Source organism: Aristolochia californica, unplaced genomic scaffold (genome assembly GCF_029961685.1).
Source record: "Aristolochia californica isolate CCGP_79_NKW_82.1479 unplaced genomic scaffold, dmAriCali1.0.hap1 SCAF_12, whole genome shotgun sequence".
In the NCBI taxonomy this organism is placed as follows: domain Eukaryota; kingdom Viridiplantae; phylum Streptophyta; class Magnoliopsida; order Piperales; family Aristolochiaceae; genus Aristolochia; species Aristolochia californica.
This window is the reverse complement of record NW_027181793.1, coordinates 16,211,514-16,231,385: the sequence shown is the minus strand read 5'-3', so window position 1 is coordinate 16,231,385 and position 19,872 is coordinate 16,211,514. Positions and strand designations below refer to the sequence as shown.

The 19,872-nt window shown below is 37.2% G+C and overlaps 2 protein-coding genes across 2 annotated transcripts in view; both read left to right on the top strand.

Annotated features, from left to right (window-relative positions):
• Positions 1-5,533, top strand: part of LOC137946180 (replication factor C subunit 2) — a 38,425-nt gene extending 32,892 nt beyond the window's left edge. Inside the window, exon 12 of the mRNA XM_068792391.1 lies at positions 5,256-5,533. Within this exon, the coding sequence (XP_068648492.1) occupies positions 5,256-5,357 (102 nt within the window). The 3' untranslated portion in view covers positions 5,358-5,533. The remainder of the gene's footprint in view (positions 1-5,255) is intronic.
• Positions 5,534-16,884: 11,351 nt separating this feature from the next.
• LOC137946611 (pentatricopeptide repeat-containing protein At5g08305-like) lies at positions 16,885-18,234 on the top strand. Its single transcript, XM_068792941.1, has 2 exons — positions 16,885-17,180; positions 17,913-18,234. Exons 1-2 carry the CDS (start codon positions 16,885-16,887, stop codon positions 18,232-18,234), a joined length of 618 nt encoding a protein of 205 aa, XP_068649042.1.
• The last annotated feature ends 1,638 nt before the right edge of the window (positions 18,235-19,872 follow it).

Below are 19,872 nucleotides of genomic sequence, written 5' to 3'. Positions count from 1 at the left end.
TGGCACTTCGTCTTTGTTTCTTGTTGAGAGCGTAGCTTTGCTTGACCAAGGTGTGATTTTTGGGCTTAACCTGAAGTAGAAAGATTTAAAATAGTCTATTCCTCTGAATTACAATCACCTTTTCTTTGTACGGGTCATTGGGCACCGGATGCTGCCTGTGAAGTGAGTGGACTTGTGGATCTTTTTGGGAGCTTGAAGCTACCTTATCATTCCCCCATTTTCATCTATTAAATAATATTGAATAGTTCTGAAAGGCTTTTTTAAATTCTCAAGTCGCAAATATTTATTTAAGAAGATCCGATTATAAGTTATTAAGCAGTAAGATGAATAAAAATTCACAATTTTAGATAACAGTACCCAGGGGACCTAACAAATTGCTAATAGCAATTGTGAAATCTTCTTTAATTGATTTCTTTCTCCTTCTTGCCCCTTTTGTTAGGGCTGTTCTCCTTGTGGGATGAGAATGATTGAGGCCATTTTACATGTAAGGACTCCGAGGGTTGACTAAGAGCGTAAAAGCGTTTGTCTGTGTGAGAGGGGAGGACATAGATTGGAAGAGTACGTGGTGACGATATGGCTGAATCTGAATTCTGGCCGTTTACACTGCATCTCAACTAATTGTTTCAATTCTCATTTGCATGCAAGAGTTGATAGGAACTCTAAAATCCTCAAAAAAACCAAGGAAGAAGGAAGAAGAAGCAAGAGAAAAGATGGCACACATGTGGACCCATTCACATGCATGGGGGGCGTAGGAGCTCATGGACAACAAAGGAAAAATGATATTCAAGGGCAAAAGTGGAAATAAGGTTAGAAGTCAAGGGTAGAAATGAGAGTCTTACCTTTTGATGGATTCTTAGAATTTCTACTTTCCTTTGTTAAAGAATCTCTAGAAGATAAGATTGTAATTGATTTGAAGTTTCCTAGATTCTCTCATTTGATTTTGTAATTTTCCCTTAATTGATGTAATTAGGGAGCCTAATTGATTGAGGAGTTTCCCTAAATATGTAATGAAAAAAGTATAAATAGGGGTCTTAGTTGGAGGAAAAATTAACTAAGCCTATTCCTCAAGTCTCTCTCTTGCCTTGCTCTCCTCTCGCTCTCCTAAAGCTCGTTCCCCTATCTCCCATTCTCTCCCACTTTGTCTTCTTCTCTTTCTCTATCTCTATCTTTCTCCCTCCATTGCCTAGAAGAGCCTTAATTTTTTCTTTGGAAGCTGAGAAGATAAAACCTTCAAGTGGTTCTTATCAATAGGTCTGGGGGCTTGCCCAGATTGTAGGGGATTTTTAGAAGTGTTGCATGTAAGATGTGGGCTGATTTTTAAGTAGGTTGGGCAAGAGAAAGATGGCCATGATGGAGAGAGGGAAAGACTTAGGATATCATAGGGTTCAGGTGAGTTGTATTGTGAGAGAGAGTGTGAGGGATTGGTCTAGGGTGTCATTGGGAGCGAGGCTAGGGTGTACTGGATGAGGTGTCAACTTAGGATGCTAGGGCTAAGGGAGTGGTGGGATAGACGAAGTGAGAATTGGAGAGGTTAGGCTTGAGGATGTGCTTGGGGATTATGAGAGGAGAGAAGGATGCTTTATAGAGAGAGTAGGCTGGACATGGATAAGGTTGGGGAAGATGTGTAGATGATGGAGAGTGAGATAAGAGACCTAGTTGGTAAATAGAGCTAGAGAGGAAGCTGCATAGATAGTGCAGGAAAGGAAGAGGAAGTGGTGGCTGGCGTGTGGCTTCCCAAATAGGAAAGTCTAGGTTGGAGAGATTCTAGGATGTGAGTTGGTTAGAGGAGGATTGGAATTCATGGGAGGAAGTATAGAGGAAGTGGGAGAGCTCATGGGGTGACAAAAGAGGGACTTCTAGTGGATGAGGACTCAACTAAAAAGGTAGTCCTATTGGGATTGGACTCCAAGGTGGTGGGCTGTTGAGGTATGGAAGGGGAGTGGGAGTCTAGTAGTTTGGTTGGCTGGGGGCTCTTAGGGAGATTGGGACTTGAGAAGGTGTAGGGTGTGGCTTGTAGGTGAGTCCTAGTAGAGGTAGGACTTGGACAGGGGCGTGGATGAGTGGCAATTGGATGAAATGGGTGGACTTGTGGATGGAGAGGTGGTGAAGTGGTTGATCGAGTTGAGCTAGGGGAAGATAGTGCGTGTGTTGACCAAGCGTTGACTCTCTGCTTGATTTTGATGATAACGAAACTTAATTGAACTGACAATCACAAATTTAGTATTTCAGATAATTTTCCTTCAAGAGACAGCAAATTGAAGGTCTAAAATATTGAATCGACACAAACTTCTCAAAGACCTCGAGCTCCATGGAATGTCAAATAACTCTTGAAGAAGCACCCTCAGAAGATGAAGAAAAATTGAAGACTAGAGTTTTAGGAATCATTGAGTTAGTCAATTTTCTTCCAAAACTTGAAGTACAATGCAAATTTGGAGCTTTAGGACATATTTTACATTCAAACATGTTTTTTACAAATGCGTGCATATATTTCATACATGTTAGAATCACCTAGGATCACAAATTCCCATGCTTTAAAAATCCACTTAGTAAACTCGCACTGGAATGATTGATCAACCAGAAGTGCATAAACCAAAAATATAAAACATGATGAATCAACCAAGGTCAATTGATCGATCATCCAGAACATTGCCAAATTGTACTATAAAGCATGATCGATCAACCCATTTGGACTAATCGATCAATATTGTCCAGGCAAAGAAAATTCATGCTGATTGATTGATCAACCTCAGTGATTGATTGATTATACAAAACTTTGCTAGTCAGGGACATAAAGTATGATCGATCATACTTGTATGTACTGCAAGTAAAAATGCTGATTGATCAATCATACCATGTGCATTGATCGATCAACTTAAAATGTCAGATTCAATGGGAAGATATTGATCGATCATACCATCGATCAATAAGTCGCATTCTTATAGAAAAATAGTCATTACATAGGATATGATTGGTCAACCACTTTACATTGATTGGTCAACCACTTTACACTGATTGATCAACCACTTTATACTGATCAATGTGAACTCAATTTTTTTTAAACGAATAACAAATAACTAGTTTGGATTGAGGGAACTTATAAATACCGCACCAAACTTTCCATTGAGAAGTTAATTAGCTTTTATTTGCATACCTACCTGCATTTATTCTCAATCCTTTGAAAAGTCTTCCTAAGTGCATTTTTGAGAAGAGAGCCAAAACCTTGCAAAATTCTACACTTCTTTCTCATTCCATTTCCTTGAACACACTATAGTCAAGCTCCTATATTCAACTTTGTGTTACAAAGGCTGGTAGCTTGGAACTCTCAAAGGATAAGGATTTCTCTTCAATTGACAAAGGTGTAAGTTTTACCTTTCTTTGTATTTTTCAATTTGAAATAGGTTCATCTAGAACCTTGTTAAATCTAGATAGAGAGAGTCTTACTAGAGCTAGAATTTAACTAATCTCTTAGGGAGATTATATTGTAAATCGTGTATTTGAGCATATATGTGGTTTAAAAGAGAGTCGTAATATCTTTTGTATAATTCCAGCTAATAGATATATAATTAGTGAAATTTCCCAAGCACGGGTTCTTGGCCTGTGAATACCAATAGGGGAACCCGATAACAAAACATTTGGTGTCAAAATCGTGGTGTGTAAATTTCTATACTCTTACTTTACATATTTACTTGATTTATTATTCCATGCCTTGTAATTCTCAATTCACCCCCTGTTGAGAAACCACTGGGCCAACAACATGAAGGGTGGCATACAGGCAAGATGGTGGTGGAGCTTGGCAGCTATCACTGGATAAAAACCCTTGGTTCAGGGGTTAGCTGCCTTGTGGTCAAATATGGATGGTTAATCGCTTTGAGTTGGCCACAGCTAAATTTGTATTGAATTTGAATTGATTGGATGCCTCAATGGCTCAAAGGCCTTACAAATTTATAAACTCTATGACTTGCCTAGCAGAATTCCTCCAACCTGTCATAAGACTTTATTTTTCCTACTTGGTGACTTGGCTACTCTGAGTCGCACTCTACCTTTGGCTTGACTACTCTTACTCTTTTACTCTTCTTGCCTCCTACAAAGCTTCTGCTTCGACTCTGCTTAGGATTTGCTACTCTTACTCTTTAACTTTTCTTGCTTCCTACAAAGCTTCAGCTTTGACGCTGCTTTGGACTCTTGTACTCTTGACTATTACTGAGGCTCTCTTTGGCCGTACTGGTCCTACTCATATTAGGCTCCCACAGAGCAAATTCTCTTGGGTCTGCTTTCCTATCCTACAAGGTGAGCATGGTCTGGCCTGAGCTAACACGGGTTTGTAACTCTGAAATATGTGATTAAAGTCGGAAGTGGGTGAGTCGAGAAAGAGATGGTTGAATCAAAATAATTATAATTCCTTTTTAGTTCTATTTCTGTCAGAGGGTAATATGAATTTTATACCATGTTCCATAAGCACACTAAGGGATATATACGATATATCGGGTGTGGAAGTGGGCCAATATTTATATTGGCAAATAGGGGGTTTCGAAGTCCACGCCCAAGTACTTATTACTTCTTGGGTTGTAATTGCTATCTTATTAGGTTCAGCCGCTATAGCTGTTCAGAATCCACAAACTGTTCCAACCAACGGTCAGAATTTTTTAGAATGTCCTTAAATTCATTCGAGACCTGTGCAAAACTCAGATTGGAGAAGATTATGGCCCCTGGGTTCCTTTTATTGGAACTATGTTTCTATTTATTTTTGTTTCTAATTGGTTGGGTGCTTTTTTACCTTGGAAAATCTTACAGTTACCTCATGGAGAGTTAGCAGCACCTACGAATGATGTAAATACTACTGTTGCTTTAGCTTTACCCACATCAGTGGCATATGACCTAGCTATAAGCATTCGATCGAACTGCTAAAAGTAGTGAGTTTTTTAACTGGTTCCCGACGGAGACCTATTCAGATTAGTCAATAAGGACATATTCCGAGTCTGAGTCTTTTACAGTGAATGACAGCAATGTATCTTTAGAAGGTCTTACTGTATTTTTTTTTTTTTTTTTTTTTTTTTTTGAGATATCGAATTTTGATTAACTCATAAAATATTTTCATTTCATAAAATCGATCTGAGATTGAAGGTTTTGACACTCTATTTACCAGATGATGACTTTTCTCTGCATAGGGTTCTATAGAGTGGTTCCGATTAATTGTGTTCCAACGAAACAGTAACAACTTTTAGACTCTTCTCACTTTTTTGGTTTTGCATTTCCAGTGTCTGGTCGATGGAGCAGATGAGTATTTTCAGCTAATGGATGTGGCAAGTAACACAATGAGAGCTCTTTGTAACATGCCTGAGGAGTTTTGCTATGAATAGCTGTTAGGCTTTTGAGCCTAAAATGTTTTTGTAGATGAAAACAGTGTTGCTTCCTTGTTATTCTCAGGCAAAACAGAAATAATCTAGAAAGCGGAGAGATAGTAACATAGTAACAGAGAAATTCCAATCAATATTTGTTTATAACGTACAGTGCCTCTTATTTACTTAGAAATTAAATGGAGTTTTACCGTCTCAAAAGGCAACCATGAGCAGTAAATTGAGTGTCACCACTAGTCGACCAAACTTGATGAAAACTATTTAAAGCTCAGCCAAGAAATGCATGGAGAGGTGACTGCAACTGATAAAATGACCTCAACAATGATTCTAAACCATTGGATATTGATTTTTAGCATGATTTTTATAGCGTATCGGTGCCCTTTGTAAGCATTAGAATCGATTTCCAACAAGAAATGTATTTCAAGGCTCTTTGATTTATTTGAATAGGATATGAACCTGGAAACCTCTCTTTAAAAAGTGATCATTTTTTTCTAAAGACGAGATAAAGCCACAAAACTATAAAATAAAGGTTGAAGAAGAAAGAAAAATAATTAGCTCGATCAACTTAGGAACTTGTACAATCTGCTTTGTAGTTGGTACTAACCGTTGCAGTTCAGTAAAAACATAATGGAACTATTCAGCAACATCTACAGAAAATCAATTGTCTTTGATCCAATCCTCGTTACAGTTACAGTTGATGCCATTATTTATTGATAGAAACCTAAGAGGCGTGGGGCATCAGAGCAAAAAAAGGGAAAATGCCCAAGGGGCATGGGACATATGAGGGTAAAAGGCAAAATGTCCAAGGGGTGTGGGATCTGATGGCAAAAAGAGGAGAATACCCCTTATTCTTGGTAAAATAAGATAAACTTAGAATAGATTTATCTTTAATTGATGTAAATTTTCAATTCTTAGAATCTTTCTTAGATTGATGCAATTCTTTCAATTTCCTAAAAAATTTATATAATCCTAGTTGACTAAGGAGTTTCCTAAATAGTGCTATAAATAGGGTGTTGCTTGAAGGAAGAAATTAGTCAATCATTTCCAAATCTCTTTTTCCCCTCTCAAATTTTTGTCTAGTACCCTTCCCTCTTTTCTCTTCTTTTCTTCTATCTTTTCCTTCTACATCTCTTTGTATCTCCCTTTCTTTGTATAAACCTTAATTTTTGTCTCTTCAAATAGTTGCATCTCAAAAGCTAGATTTGTAAATGTTAGATCAATAAGGTTTTATATGATCAAAATCAAGATAGGAGTCAAAGCTCAATCAACAATTCCCCCTTTTTGATGATGGCAAAGCCTAATTTTGAAAAAAAAAAAAAACTAAATGATAAAACATCCATATCGGTAGGAGGTTATAAAATTTATCAAATTAAGGAAATAACACCCCCTTAATCTATACACGTCAAGTTTTCAAATTTTATTTTAGTGGTGCTTGTGTCCTTTTGTCCCCCTTTTTGTCATAAGCAAAAAGATAGTACAAATGAGAAACATAGACAAAAAATTTAGCTCGAAGGCTTTTCATTTCACTATTCTATAAAGATTTACAAAAAGTAATTGCAAAAGGATGTTGAGAAACTATGACATATACAAAATGTGTATAAAGGGAGTTGTTGGTCCAAGAGGCTTCTCAAAAGCAGGGTGAATTGAGTATTACAACTTATAAGTTGTATAAGCGTGCACATAAAATATCATGCAAATTTGTAATTTAGATGGAAATTTTTTGTTATTGAACTTCCGCTAATGGTATTCACAGCCCACGAACCCTTGATTGGGAAATTCCACTATTTTGAAGATCTAATAGCTGGAATTTACACTGAGAAGTTATGCCTCTCTTTAAAGCACATGTAGCTTAATACACGATTTTACAAAGAACAATCTCCCCAAGAGATGGATGCTAGATTGTAGCTCTAGTTGGCCCTTTCCTATCTAGATTGAACAGGTTCCAGACGATTTTTTTTTATAAATTAAAACAAAAAGAAAGAAAACTTACACCCTTTACTTGGAGAGTACCTTCTCCTTCAGATATCCCAGCATCCGCCTCTTTTCACCACAATGAGAATGTATAGGAGCTTGACTATATGGAATGCAAGGAATAGGGTCACTTCTCAACAAGACTATTCTTATTTACTAGCCATGCCACCCCTACTCACGTGGGTATCTTTGAACATATAAAAGATGAAATTTTTTGCATCTATGAGGATTTTTTTCAGCAAAAGAAGATTGAAGGCCAAAAATCTTTTTCCTTGCAAGCTAAAGTTATAAATTCTAGCTTGAGGGAGAGGGTTGAAGAGATGGAGGAGTCTTACATGACTCTCACAAAAAGAAGTCTCACAAAGTCTTAAAAGAGTCTCACAAGAGGAGCTCTCGCAAAATATTTTAAATTAAAGGTGTTTTAGTTATGTTAATCTTCTTATTACGTTTAGTTTTTCAATTGCCTTAGGACTTATCCTTTAGTGTTTAACTTGTGTCTAATTGGGACAAGGGTAGTTTAAATGTAATTGGATTTTACTTGTTTCCTCTATTATACATAGAGGTTCATTGTACTCAAATTACATCAAGTTATTGAAGTTTTTCTCTTTCCCAAAATTCAATATCAGTCACAGTTTGATCAGTTTGAATTTGTCAAGAGGAAGCAACTCAGGAAGCCATTGGTCGTTTCGAATTGCTTGATGAAGCCATCGACAATAAATAGTAGGTACACAAGAAGAATTGAAGATGGGATACCATGAGCTAAGTGAAGGACAACTTCGACTCTATTCCATGATCAAGACCCTTCTCAGCCACATTGCTCCACCTCCGCGACCGTTTGAGAACTAGGAGCCACCTATTTTATTGAGTAGACTCCTATTGATCGTAGGATGACTCTCTTACTGCTTTTGGTAATAAAAAAACATAATAGAGCTAACAATTAGTAAAATCAAGTATTTCAGATACTTTACCATCAAGAGTAAATGCATCTCAAGGACTAAAGCTTTAAAATGACAAAACCTACTCAAGACCTCAAACATCATTGAAGGAAGTCTTTTGAAGAAGCACCCACAAGGAAGAAGACAATGAGAAGACTAGAGTTCAATGTAAAAGTCATATGTCTAAATTCAATCACAATGCAAGAGAGTATTCCTAAACTCCCTTCTTTGAGTACAATAGTGAATATGAAGCTTTAAGTCATAAATTGCATGTAGACATGTTTAGGAACATCATAAACATCACTTAGACCATGTTAGAGCACTTAAACGAAATCATTTCCATGCTTTTAAAGTCAAATTAGTTGATATGGCACTGGAATGGTGATCGACCTTTGCCAATGATTGATTATCCAGAAGTGTGTAGGCCAAAAATATAAAGCATGATTGATCAAACAAAGTCGATTGATCGATCATCTAGAACATAGTCATTTCATTCTATAAAGCATGATCGATTATTCCATTTGGATTGATTAATCGATATTGTCTAGACACGAAAATTTAACATGGAATGATTGATCATCCTACTAGATTGATGGATCAGACAAAATCTTACCAGTTGGGGACATAAAGTATGATTGATTATATGAAGCTTCATATGATTGATCATATTTTATGTCCCTGACTGGTAATATTTTGTCTGATCCATCAATCTACTAGGATGATCGATCATTCCATGTTAAATTTGCTTGTCTGGACAATATCGATTGATCAATCTAAATGCTTACATTGCACAGCCAATGGGAATTCTGATTTGTTGGAAGATATGACCCAAGCTCACACGACCAAGGAAGGCCCACATATCTAAGAGTATTACAAGATGGGCCCAAACCCATAAGAAGTAGGACCCACCATGATTACCATGACCTGACATCCTTATCACATAAGTTGGAAGATCAAGAAGGACTCACAAAGGCATCTTTATCTTATGGTCACATCCTAGAAGAGTTCTAGTTTGAGTTATGTTTGTCTTTTATCTATATTGAGTTATTTAATTATGCTAGGAGTTATCTATAAGTGTTAGAGTTTGGGTGTAATTGGGACAAAGATAGTTTTACTGTAATTGGACTCTACTCCCTTCTTTTATTATAAATAGAGGTTTATGTACTTTGATTACAACAAGTCAATAAAGTTTTTCTCTTTTTCATAAATTCAACATGGTATCAGAGCGGGTTCTATGAGTTGACTTGGTCAACTCATAGAGATCCTTTTCTCTAAACCCTAAACCCTAAGTCTAGGTTCGTTGTTATTTTTTTAGTCCCTGCACCCATAGTTTGATTTGAGTTTTTAACATCTATACCGAGATTTTTATATTATAAAATATATATTGACAAAAATATATTTGAGTCTACTTTCCAAGGAAAAAGGATTTTTTCCAATCGGAGTTATATACAGAGAGATATTGATATTTGAATGAGTGAAGGTCAGATTGCAAAAGATGTTCTAGTAGCAACAAAAAGCTTCACCTTCCGAGGTATTTTATGCTCTCAAGAACTAGAATTTATATGGAAATACATATAAAAAGAAATATCTGTAAGTCTATTATTTTACTTATTCAACCAATTTTTTATCTGAGTTATATACAAAGAGAAATTTATTTGAAGCAACAAATGTCAGATTGAAAAAAGGTTCGAGCACCAGCAGAAAGTTTCAACTTCCGAGGTATTTTATGTTATCAAGAACGAGACTTTATATGAAGAATTACATAACAAAAGAAATATTTTGTAAGTCTATTTTCTTACCTATTCAACCAATTCTCGACCTGAATTTTTTATAAGGATATATTGACCTTGGAAGAGGCAATGGTCATGCTGGAAAAAAAAGGAGAAACAGTGCTTAGTTTGGCCAGATGGCAAAGACCGAAATCTATCAAATTATTTATCTTCTGATAATTATATTTTATGAAGAGAATTTATACTTGGATTAAAGTTATTAAAGTCTAGTTTCAAAATGAAAATATTTCATGTCAATCTGATCTATAGTTAAAGATATATTCGCATTAGAAGAATCAAAGGTCATGCTGGGATCCTATTGCATTGAAAAATTCGAATTTAAGCCTATTATTTTGCGTCCCTATTTGAGTTGCTATATCAGAAAAATATATTACTTCTACCTGGTTAAGAGCTTATTACCACATTTACGTTATTTGGGCTTATTGTTGCATCTATATTGGTTCAAGATGGGATCACTGCCATTACCTCTAAGCTTGAGGGGGAGAAGTAGAAGAAGTACAAAAAAGATGTATTTTATTCCAGATGTTGTGGATAAAGTTTATGTGACCAAAATATTCAAGAGAATGGGAGCACAAATGAAGCTTATACATCTAAGAAGAAATTTTTATATTAGATTATTTCATGGGTTCTTTTACGAAGTTTATTATATGGTTCATGTTATGTGTTGGAAGATGGTCGTGTTATATTTAGCTGCAGCTATTATGTCTCTTTGGGGACATTATTATTGAAGAAGAGGTGGCCTCAGACCATTATTTATTTGTCCTTGTAAAAAAATATAAAAAATGTCAATGGTTGGGAGTCTATGATGGAGGAACTTAATTCCCTGTCAAAAATATCAAATGTCAACGGTTGGGATTCCATGATGGAGGAACTTAATACCCTGTCAAAAATATAAAAAATGTCAACAGTTGGGATTCCATGACGGAGGAACTTAATACCCCGTAAAAAATATCAAATGTCAATGATTGGGACACCATGACGGAGGAAGTTATTATTACATCTATGTTATACCCCCTTGAATTGGCTAATTGGGCCTCATGGAAGAGAGCACCAGCGTGAGGGGGGGTGTCAGAAGATTGGAGGATTGCAATTTTATACAAAAGGATTTTATACATCATTTTCAGCAAGCTGGGAGTTCTTAATGTTCTCTCACCCCCAACTTGAGGGGGAGTGTTGGAAGATAGGGCCCAAACCCACGCAACCAAGGAAGGCCCACAAGATGGGCCCAATCCCATAAGAAGTTGGACCCACCATGATTTCCATGAGCTGGCATCCTTATCACATAAGTTGGAAGATCAAGGACTCACAAATACATCTTTATCTTATGGTCACGTCCTAGAAGAGTTCTAGTTTGAGTTATGTTTGTCTTTTATTTATATTGAGTTATTTAATTATGCTAGGACTTATCTTTAAGTGTTAGAGTTTGGGTGTAATTGGGACAAAGGTAGTTTTATTGTAATTGGACTCTACCACCTTCCTCTATTATAAATAGAGGTTCATGTACTTTGATTACAACAAGTCAATAAAGTTTTTCTCTTTTCCATAATTTCAACAAATCAATCATCCTATGTCAATGACCGATCAACTTAACTTTTGATGACCAATGGTAATATATTGATCAATCAGTCCATTGATCAATAAGTCACTTTCTGACAGAAAAAGAGCCATTATGATCGATTGATTGATCAATCACTTTAATGACTATTTCAAACGGGCAAAAAATGGCTAGTTTGGCTTGGGAATGTTATAAATACCCCACCAAAGCACACATAGAGAAGTTAATGAGCATTTATTGGCAAATACTTTGATCATTTAATCTCAAACTTGTAAATCTTCTCTAAAGGACCTTTTGAGTGAAAGTGAGCCACTATCTTGTATATCCTTCACTCTATCCTCTACCTATTCTTTGCATTTCATATAGTCTAGCTCCTATACATTCTCGTTGTGCTGAAAAGAGGTGGATGCTTGGATCTCTCAAGGTGAAGGTACCCTCTAAGTAAAGGGTGTAAGTTTTCCTTTCTTTTGTTTAAATTTTAAAAAGGTTCATCTAGAACCTATTAAATCTAGATAGAATGGACCAACTAGAGCTATAATCTAGCATCAATCTCTTGGGGAGATTGTTCTTTGTAAAACTGTATATTGAGCTACACATGGCTTAAAGAGAGTTAGAATCTCTTTGAGTAAACTCCAGCTATTAGAGCTTTAAAATAGTATAATTTTACAAGCAAGGATTCTTGGGTGGTAAATACCTTTAGGGGAACATCGATAACAAAAATTATCCTTGTGTTATAGTGTGTGCATGTTTATTTTCCATCTAAATTATGAATTTGCATGATATTTTGTATACACACCTTACAAGGCTTATAATTTAAAATACTCAATTCACACCACCCCCACCCCACCCCATCTCACCTAGGCCAACAATTGGTATCAGAGTAGGCCAAACACTTAATTGAAATAAAATCCACTTGATTTTGAAAGAGATTAAATGACATCTCAAGATATATTGCTCCTTCTCGAAGGACAATCGGCCAACCATCATCCTTTTTTCAATGGAACAAACTATGGATATTGGAATATAATAATGGAGTTCTTCCTTCAATCCAGTGATTGGGATATATGACACGTAACCAAGAATGACCCTTTTGAGCCTCAAAAGCTTGAAAATGGCATTCTAGTTGCAAAGGAATTCAATGAGCTGACTAGGGAAGATAAAGAGTAGCTCAAGACAAGCTCTATGGCAATAAACCTCGTGTTATGTGCCTTAGGACCCAATGAGTTCAATAGGGTCTCCACATGTAAGTTTGCCAAGGATATTTAGAAAAAAATAGAGGTCACACATGAAGGAAGCACTAGAGTTAAAAACTCTAGAATTAGCTTGTTGATAGGCCAATATGATGAATTCAAAATGAAACCGGGTGAGTCAATAGCTGAGATGAACTCTAGGTTCACTCAGATAATTAATGAATTGAATATTCAAGGATAAGAGATTTCCTTATATAGACAAAATGGCAAACTTCTCAAGGCACTTCCAAAGTCATGGGACATGAGGAAGACCTTCATTTATGAGAATGCGAATTTTAGAACTATAAGCTCAGAAGAACTACAAGGAATCCATCTCACATATGAAATAGAACCTCAAGATGTTGAAGAAGAGAAACCCAAAAGAAAAACAATTTCTCTTAAGGCCAAAATAAGTGTTGAAAGCTCCGATGAGGTGAGTTTTAGCACAAGACATCTTTAAAAATTTTATAGGAAAAAGAAGAATTTTAGAAAAGGCCAATATAGAACTCAAAATGACAAATTTCATAAGAAAGGAAAAACAAGACATAGAAGAAAAAAATGTCCAAACTATGAAAGAAGAACCCCATCCATAAGCAAAGATCCCAAGAACAACAACAAGAAGGTCTTGATCTCAGCTTGGGATGTTGTGCATGAAGAGTCTAGGCACTCAGAAGAAGAAAGTGATGTTGGACTCATGGCAATTGAAAATAACGATGACGAGTCTACCACTTCCGAAGAGGTAAGTGACTCAGACTATGAAACTGAGCTTGAATTACTTGTAGAAAAGTCTATTCATAGTCTAAATAAATACTAGGAAAAATGCAATGCTCAATTACATAAGATTGCAAAGCTCAGCGAAGAGCTTGTTTTCTTAAAGGAGGCTAATGAAAACTATATAAAAAATGCCTCAAGACAAAAGTGGATTGAAAGACAAGTTATCATGTGATAGACTTGCATTTGAGAAGAAAAGGTTAGACTTAGAAAAGCAAGTCAAACTTCTATCTTTCAAAGCCACACCCGAAAGGTGTTAGAAGATGGGTCCAAGCCCACACGAGTATGGAGAAGGCCCACACGTCCAAGACGGGTGGCATGATTGTAAATAAGGTGTCATCTCATCAAAATGGCACAAGAGTGTTTTTAGTCAAGGTGAACATGTCTACTTATGTCTTTTCTCATAAGCTTGTAGCGCTTAGGGCATTATAGACATTGTAAATTATTCTCAAAAACTATAAATAGAGGCCCTCAATTTGGTGTAGAGAATCAAGCTCTCTCCTCTTATCTCAATTCTTGGAAGCTCTCTCTCTCTTAGCCTAAAGGCTTTCCCTCTCTCTTTTCCTTTCTTTCTTATCTACCCGAGTTCCCTCTTTGCTCTCCTCTTTTCTTCTCTTCTCTCTTCCTTCTCTTCTCCCTCTCTTATTTTGCCCGAGGTTCTAAGCACGGGGTCCTAAATTCAACAATGTAATAGAGCATTGAATTTAGGACTTCACATCAAGAAGTTGCTCTAAGGAGTTTATGATCTATGCTACTCATAAAAAGCACTTTGTGAAGCAAGATTGAAGCCTATTGAGATAAAAAAAAATTTCTTGTTATTATCATCCATTTATGGCTTCATGCTCTAATTTTTTTACCTCTAGAAGATAATTCAGAGATTATTATCTTTATTATATAAAATTATTGAGATTTATATATCTCGGATTGGAAAAATCTTGTCAAAAGCTATTTTTTTAGTCGCTTTGCAAGTTTTCTGGCTGGAAATGGGTTATGTTGAAATATCTTGCAAGAGAAGTTACTGTTTCATGGGTGAAATATTTTTTTATATAGAGCAATGTTTTTATCCTATTACGAGTTTTTTGTCTATTGGATTTCGAAAATTTAATCACTTGGCTACTATGCTACGTTTTTTCACTAGCCGATTTGTGGTTTTTGAAGAGTTGGAACTCCACTCGTCTTAAGCTTTTGAAGAGATTTTTTTCTAGATCTCAGAATTCCTATGAGTGTAAAGAGATATGTGTTATGCACACAATAAAATTGCTAAGTTATTTAGAGTCTAATTAATTGTTTTTCTTTATTTTACTTTATTTTATTTCAGTTAAAGAATTAATAGGCCATAGGGGCATTTTTGTAATATTTTATCTGGAACCTTGTAAGGGTGAACCCTATTTAAGGGGTAAGAGTAATGAGAAAAGGCAAGTATTGATTTAGAGTAAACAAGGGTTTTGAATTCTCCTCAACGAGCTCAGGGGTGTGCGTTCTCCTTAAAGGACCTAGGGTTTTCAAACTTCCCTCGGCTTGATTTTCGACTTTCTCTTCTTCCTCCCTACGAATTGCTGTGTCAGATCAGGGATCACAACAACTATTATCAGAGTCAGAACACAATGAACGATTCTTCATCCCAAGAAAAATGGATTGCCATGCGCGATCTATTGGAAGAAATACGCGCAAGGTGTTTAGCATGGGAAGAAGCCTTGCGTGAATCTTCCATTAAAATTTCTGCAATCGAGAGGCATCTCACTGCCGCAGAAAAGAAGGTCATACGACCTAAACTCGCTTGAGCAGACGCAGTCATGGATGGGAAGAAAGGCCATGGGCCAGAAAAAACCAAAGGAATTCCAACGGCGCAGTCTGAAATCAAAGGGTTATTCAGCACAACCCTCGTCAGTAAAGGCTGAGTGGGGAAAACTTCGTTGGAAGAAATTGGAACCCAAAAATTGCTACCCCGAGAAGTCCAACAAGATTTTTCCCCAACTCTTCAGACAGCTGTCGGGGGTCCCTCATTCCAGTGGCCGACAAGGCAAGGAGAACATGTGAGAGAGGGTGACAAGAGAAAGGGGAACCACAGTGGAAGATATGAGGTCGACAACAGGAAGAGAAATCAAGACCTGTGAGAGTCAATAAGGAGAAATTTGGGGGTAAGTTTCTGAAACGTCCTTGATTTTTATTACAAAACGCATCTCTCATAGGGGTGATGGGGCTCAAAGGGGCTGAGCAGTAGCAACACTGCTAGAATTTTGGGCACGGGGATTTTCTGTTCCGTGAAGCAGAGCAACAGAGCAATTACTCCAATTTTTACAGAATTCTGATTTTTGGGTCTGAAATGCAAGATGGGAATTTTTTGGGGATTCGAGAATGGTAGAAAAATTTCATTGGGTGATTTATGTTTCTGTTGATGAGAACAACACCAGTATGTCTGTTCTTTTTCAAATTGAAAATGTTGTGCTTAATATTTTGGGTGATATGTATGTTGCTCGGCCATTGTTCGTGTCATTTCTTTAACTAGGTGTGAGTTCAGGAAATGAGATGGTAGCAAATGTGGGAAAAACTAGAAAGACTGGTGGGTTGAACAGTTTGACGAATTTTCAACTAGCTGCTACTATTGTAGTGCTGAAAGGGGCTCAAGTAGATAGACTGGTTGGAGATAATCCAGAGGAGATAAGGAAAATGGAAGATGACGGGCAGTTGTTTGATGAAATGCCTGGAAGAAAGGTGGAGAACTGGATTTCTACGCTTAGCATTTTGGGTTTTCTGGAAATGGTGGAGAATATGCTGTGGGGAATGATTTTTATTACTGTTGAGGGGAAAGAAAATCAAATTCTGAGTGGAGTCTGGACAAAGTATAAGTGCTGCAATTTTTGCGTGGGCATATTGACTTTGCATCTGATCCATGGTCATCAATTTCTAGTGGTGCAAAAGAACTAGAAAAAATAAGTTGAGAGCAGCTCCTAGAGAGCGAATTGCTGCAATTGCAGTTCTAATTCATACATGGGTCCTGAAGAACATTTGGCCTTATCCAAATGGATAGTCTCATGGATAGCACTGAGGTTGGGCTCTACACAAATAGGCCATCCTAGCGAGGCCATAGAGCTCTTTCCAGAAAAGAAGTGGGAAACTATGGAGCCCAATTCTATAACTATATCTGGCCTTCTTTCTACATGTTTTCTATTAAGGAAGGTGAAAATGGGCCGAGTAGTCCATTTGTTTGCCATTCAATTAGGATTAGTGGAAGATGCTATAGTAAGGAATGATCTTGTGGATATGTATGCATAATGTGGTATGGTTGGATATGCCAACTTTATTTTCTCGTCTAATCTATCTAAGGATGTGGTTCCGTGGAACACAATGATCAATGGATTTGCTCTAAATGGGTATGCGATTGAAGAACTATCATGGTTTCACCACTTGAGATCATCTTCCACCTTACTAGATGTTGTCACTTTGGTTAATGTTATTTCAGCTTGTGCTTACGCTCATGGTATGTTAGTGCAGCATGCTGGCCAATGTGAGGACCTTGGACTGGCTCCACCAAGTGACAATTGTGACTGCAGGGTGGCTGTTCTCAGTACAGTCGGGTATGCACATAACATGCCACTTGAAGAGGCTCGTGGGTTCTTCCACAAAATGATGTCTGTTGTGCCAGTACCAAAAAATAGTGTTGTTGTGCCTGTGCAGAAAACAGTGTTGCACCACATTTTTCAACATGATATATTAGTTCTGTTGTTCGGTGGCAAAAATGGGTGCTGTCAGTGGACCATTAGATGCTGCCAACCAGGATAATGGGGCAATGTTATTGGATATATATGAAACGTGTGGGGTGGATCAAGTTAATTTTTTTTTCTATTGCTATTGCAGTGCAGATACATGTTGGCATGCTCAACAGGATAGATGATGACTGAGCTGATGACGACTTTTCAAATTGCTGCTGCTGTAGCAATGCAGAACACGGCACCATAGCAGAAAATATATACTGATAGAAAGGATGTAGATGAGCAGAACTTCTCAAGTTCAGCGGCTTATTCATTGTCTTCAACAAAGGGAGCTACTGGTCATCGCCTTGGGGCAGTTGAAGCAATCTTTTCTATCCTTTTGATAGCAATAGCAATGGCATACATGGCAAGGAATGCCAACTTCCCTGCTACTGCTATAGCAATTCACCAGAGCGCACTACTTGCTCTTCATGAGTCCTCTCAGTAGAATTACAACAACATTGCTGCTACCAACAATAGCCTACACCATATTGGTCTACGGCTAGAGAAAAGACTTCAACAACAAAAGTATGTTGCTGTTTGTGAGAACTTCATCAGGTATGGAAGCTTTGTGCACGATTTTATTAAGTTAAGCCTCATGCATGTGTATGAATCCATAGTAATGGATAGTAAGGGACCCATAGATGAAGCTGCTGGTTTTGCAGCACATGGGTTATGCACAGCTTCACTAGAAATGTTTGGTACAATGAAAATTCATGACGTTGGGCTAGATGAGGTCACTTACCTATGTCTATTCAGTGCTTACGTTCATGGCAATTTAGTCAAGAATGTTGAGCAATTTACTGAACATGGATTGGTTTCAAAGACTGAAAATGATGCCTGTTGTGTGGTTGTTCTTAGTCGAGCAGATCAGTCATAGCATATGCCAACTGAAGTGGCTATTGTGTTCTTCAAAAATATGAGGTCTGCACATGTTAAGCTAGAGAGTGTTTCTGTTATTTCTGTCCACCCACTTGTGCTCTCTTTGCTGGTTATTTCCAATTGGAACCTTACCAGTGCTCCTCAATCTGTTCTCAAAGGGACAAGAAGAAAAACTTGATCTTTGCTTTGTGTTGGATTTTTTGTGGAGCCATAGCTGTAATGTACACTCAGACAAGTGAAGGACCACTGGATGAACTTGGGCAGCCAGCCATCATTAGGAATCAACTCAATCCAATTACTGAGGTTACTGGGGACATGCTACATTTTGGCCATGAGGCAACCGTTGGGGCATATCACGCAAGGGCTATTAATGTAGAAGCCAAAATTGCTAGAATGGAGCCGGTGATAGTTCAACTTGTTGTTTGGTTGCTTAACCATATTGGGGTGTTCTATAGTAAGTGATGTTGGCAAAAAAAAAAAAGTTTGCTTATCAGGTGGAATGCTTCAGTTTTATCGTCTAGAGGGCTGACACAGATATCGCGGATGCTACTTGGGAACATGTGGAGACATTCGACAACAGACCCTACCTTCGAGCTTGAAGACAAGCTCTTTCTAAAAGGGGGGGGGGGGGGGGGGGGGGGGGGGGGGGGGTGTAATGTTATGCACGCAATTACATTGTTAATTTATTTAGAATTTTATTAATTATTTTTCTTTACTTTACTTTATTTTATTTCAGTTAAAGAATTAATAGGCCACAAGGGCATTTTTATAATATTTTATCAAGAACCTTGAAAGGGTGAACCCTAGTTAAGGGGTAAGAGTAATAAGAAAAGGCAAGTATTGATTTAGAGTAAACAAGGGCTTTGAGTTCTCCTCAACGAGCTCAGGGGTGTGCGTTATCCTTAAAGAACCTAGAGTTTTCAAGCTTCCGTTCATTTTTATTTTCGTCTTTCTCTTCTTCCTCCCTACAAATCGCTGTGTCAGATCTGGGATCATAGAAATATGCTCGTGCATGAATAATATATCATTCCAAGGTTCATCATTTTTCTTGATCAAGAATAAGTTGAAAGAAGAAGGTTGTTTTAAAACAACTACTTGTGACAGGTTTTTTTTTTAAAGGTCGAACCTCTTGTTTGATTCAAAGCCAAAGCCACGATTTGGATCCTTGTTCTAATCTCCTGTTAAGCACCTAGCTAATACTACCCAAAAGACCGGCCTGTTAGGAGCGAAAGATTTACATAAAAGGAAGCAAGGAAAAAAGATTTGAGGAAGTGTTTCTTTGGACAGCTACGGTGGCACCAACTTATTTGAGGAAAGTTTTAGACTTTTTTTGAGATCTTACAACATCTCAAGATCTCTGATTAGGCCTGATTTATTTAATTTCAATCAATCATATCTTGCCTAAATCATAAAGGACTTAATCTAGACTGATTTTATTCCAAATTGGCATCAAGATTTTTTGGAAAGATCTTACTCTTGGCACACATTCTTGATTGATTGAGGTGTTATTCATTGATTTTTCCTATTACTCTAAAAGGAAGACAAGATTTTTGATTACAACATCTTTTTACCAGAAATTCTTCTTGCCTAAATGGGTCTTTTACTTGCCTAAAGGACTAATTAAGCTCGGGTTCCC

What these genes read in the sequence shown, in the direction of transcription:
- LOC137946611 (XM_068792941.1), top strand. Translation starts at nt 16,885, where the DNA reads ATGGTTGGATATGCCAACTTTATTTTCTCGTCTAATCTATCTAAGGAT. An exon ending in GCTGTTCTCAGTACAGTCGG is followed by an intron (nt 17,181 to 17,912) that starts GTATGCACATAA and finishes GAACTTCATCAG; the next exon opens with GTATGGAAGCTTTGTGCACG.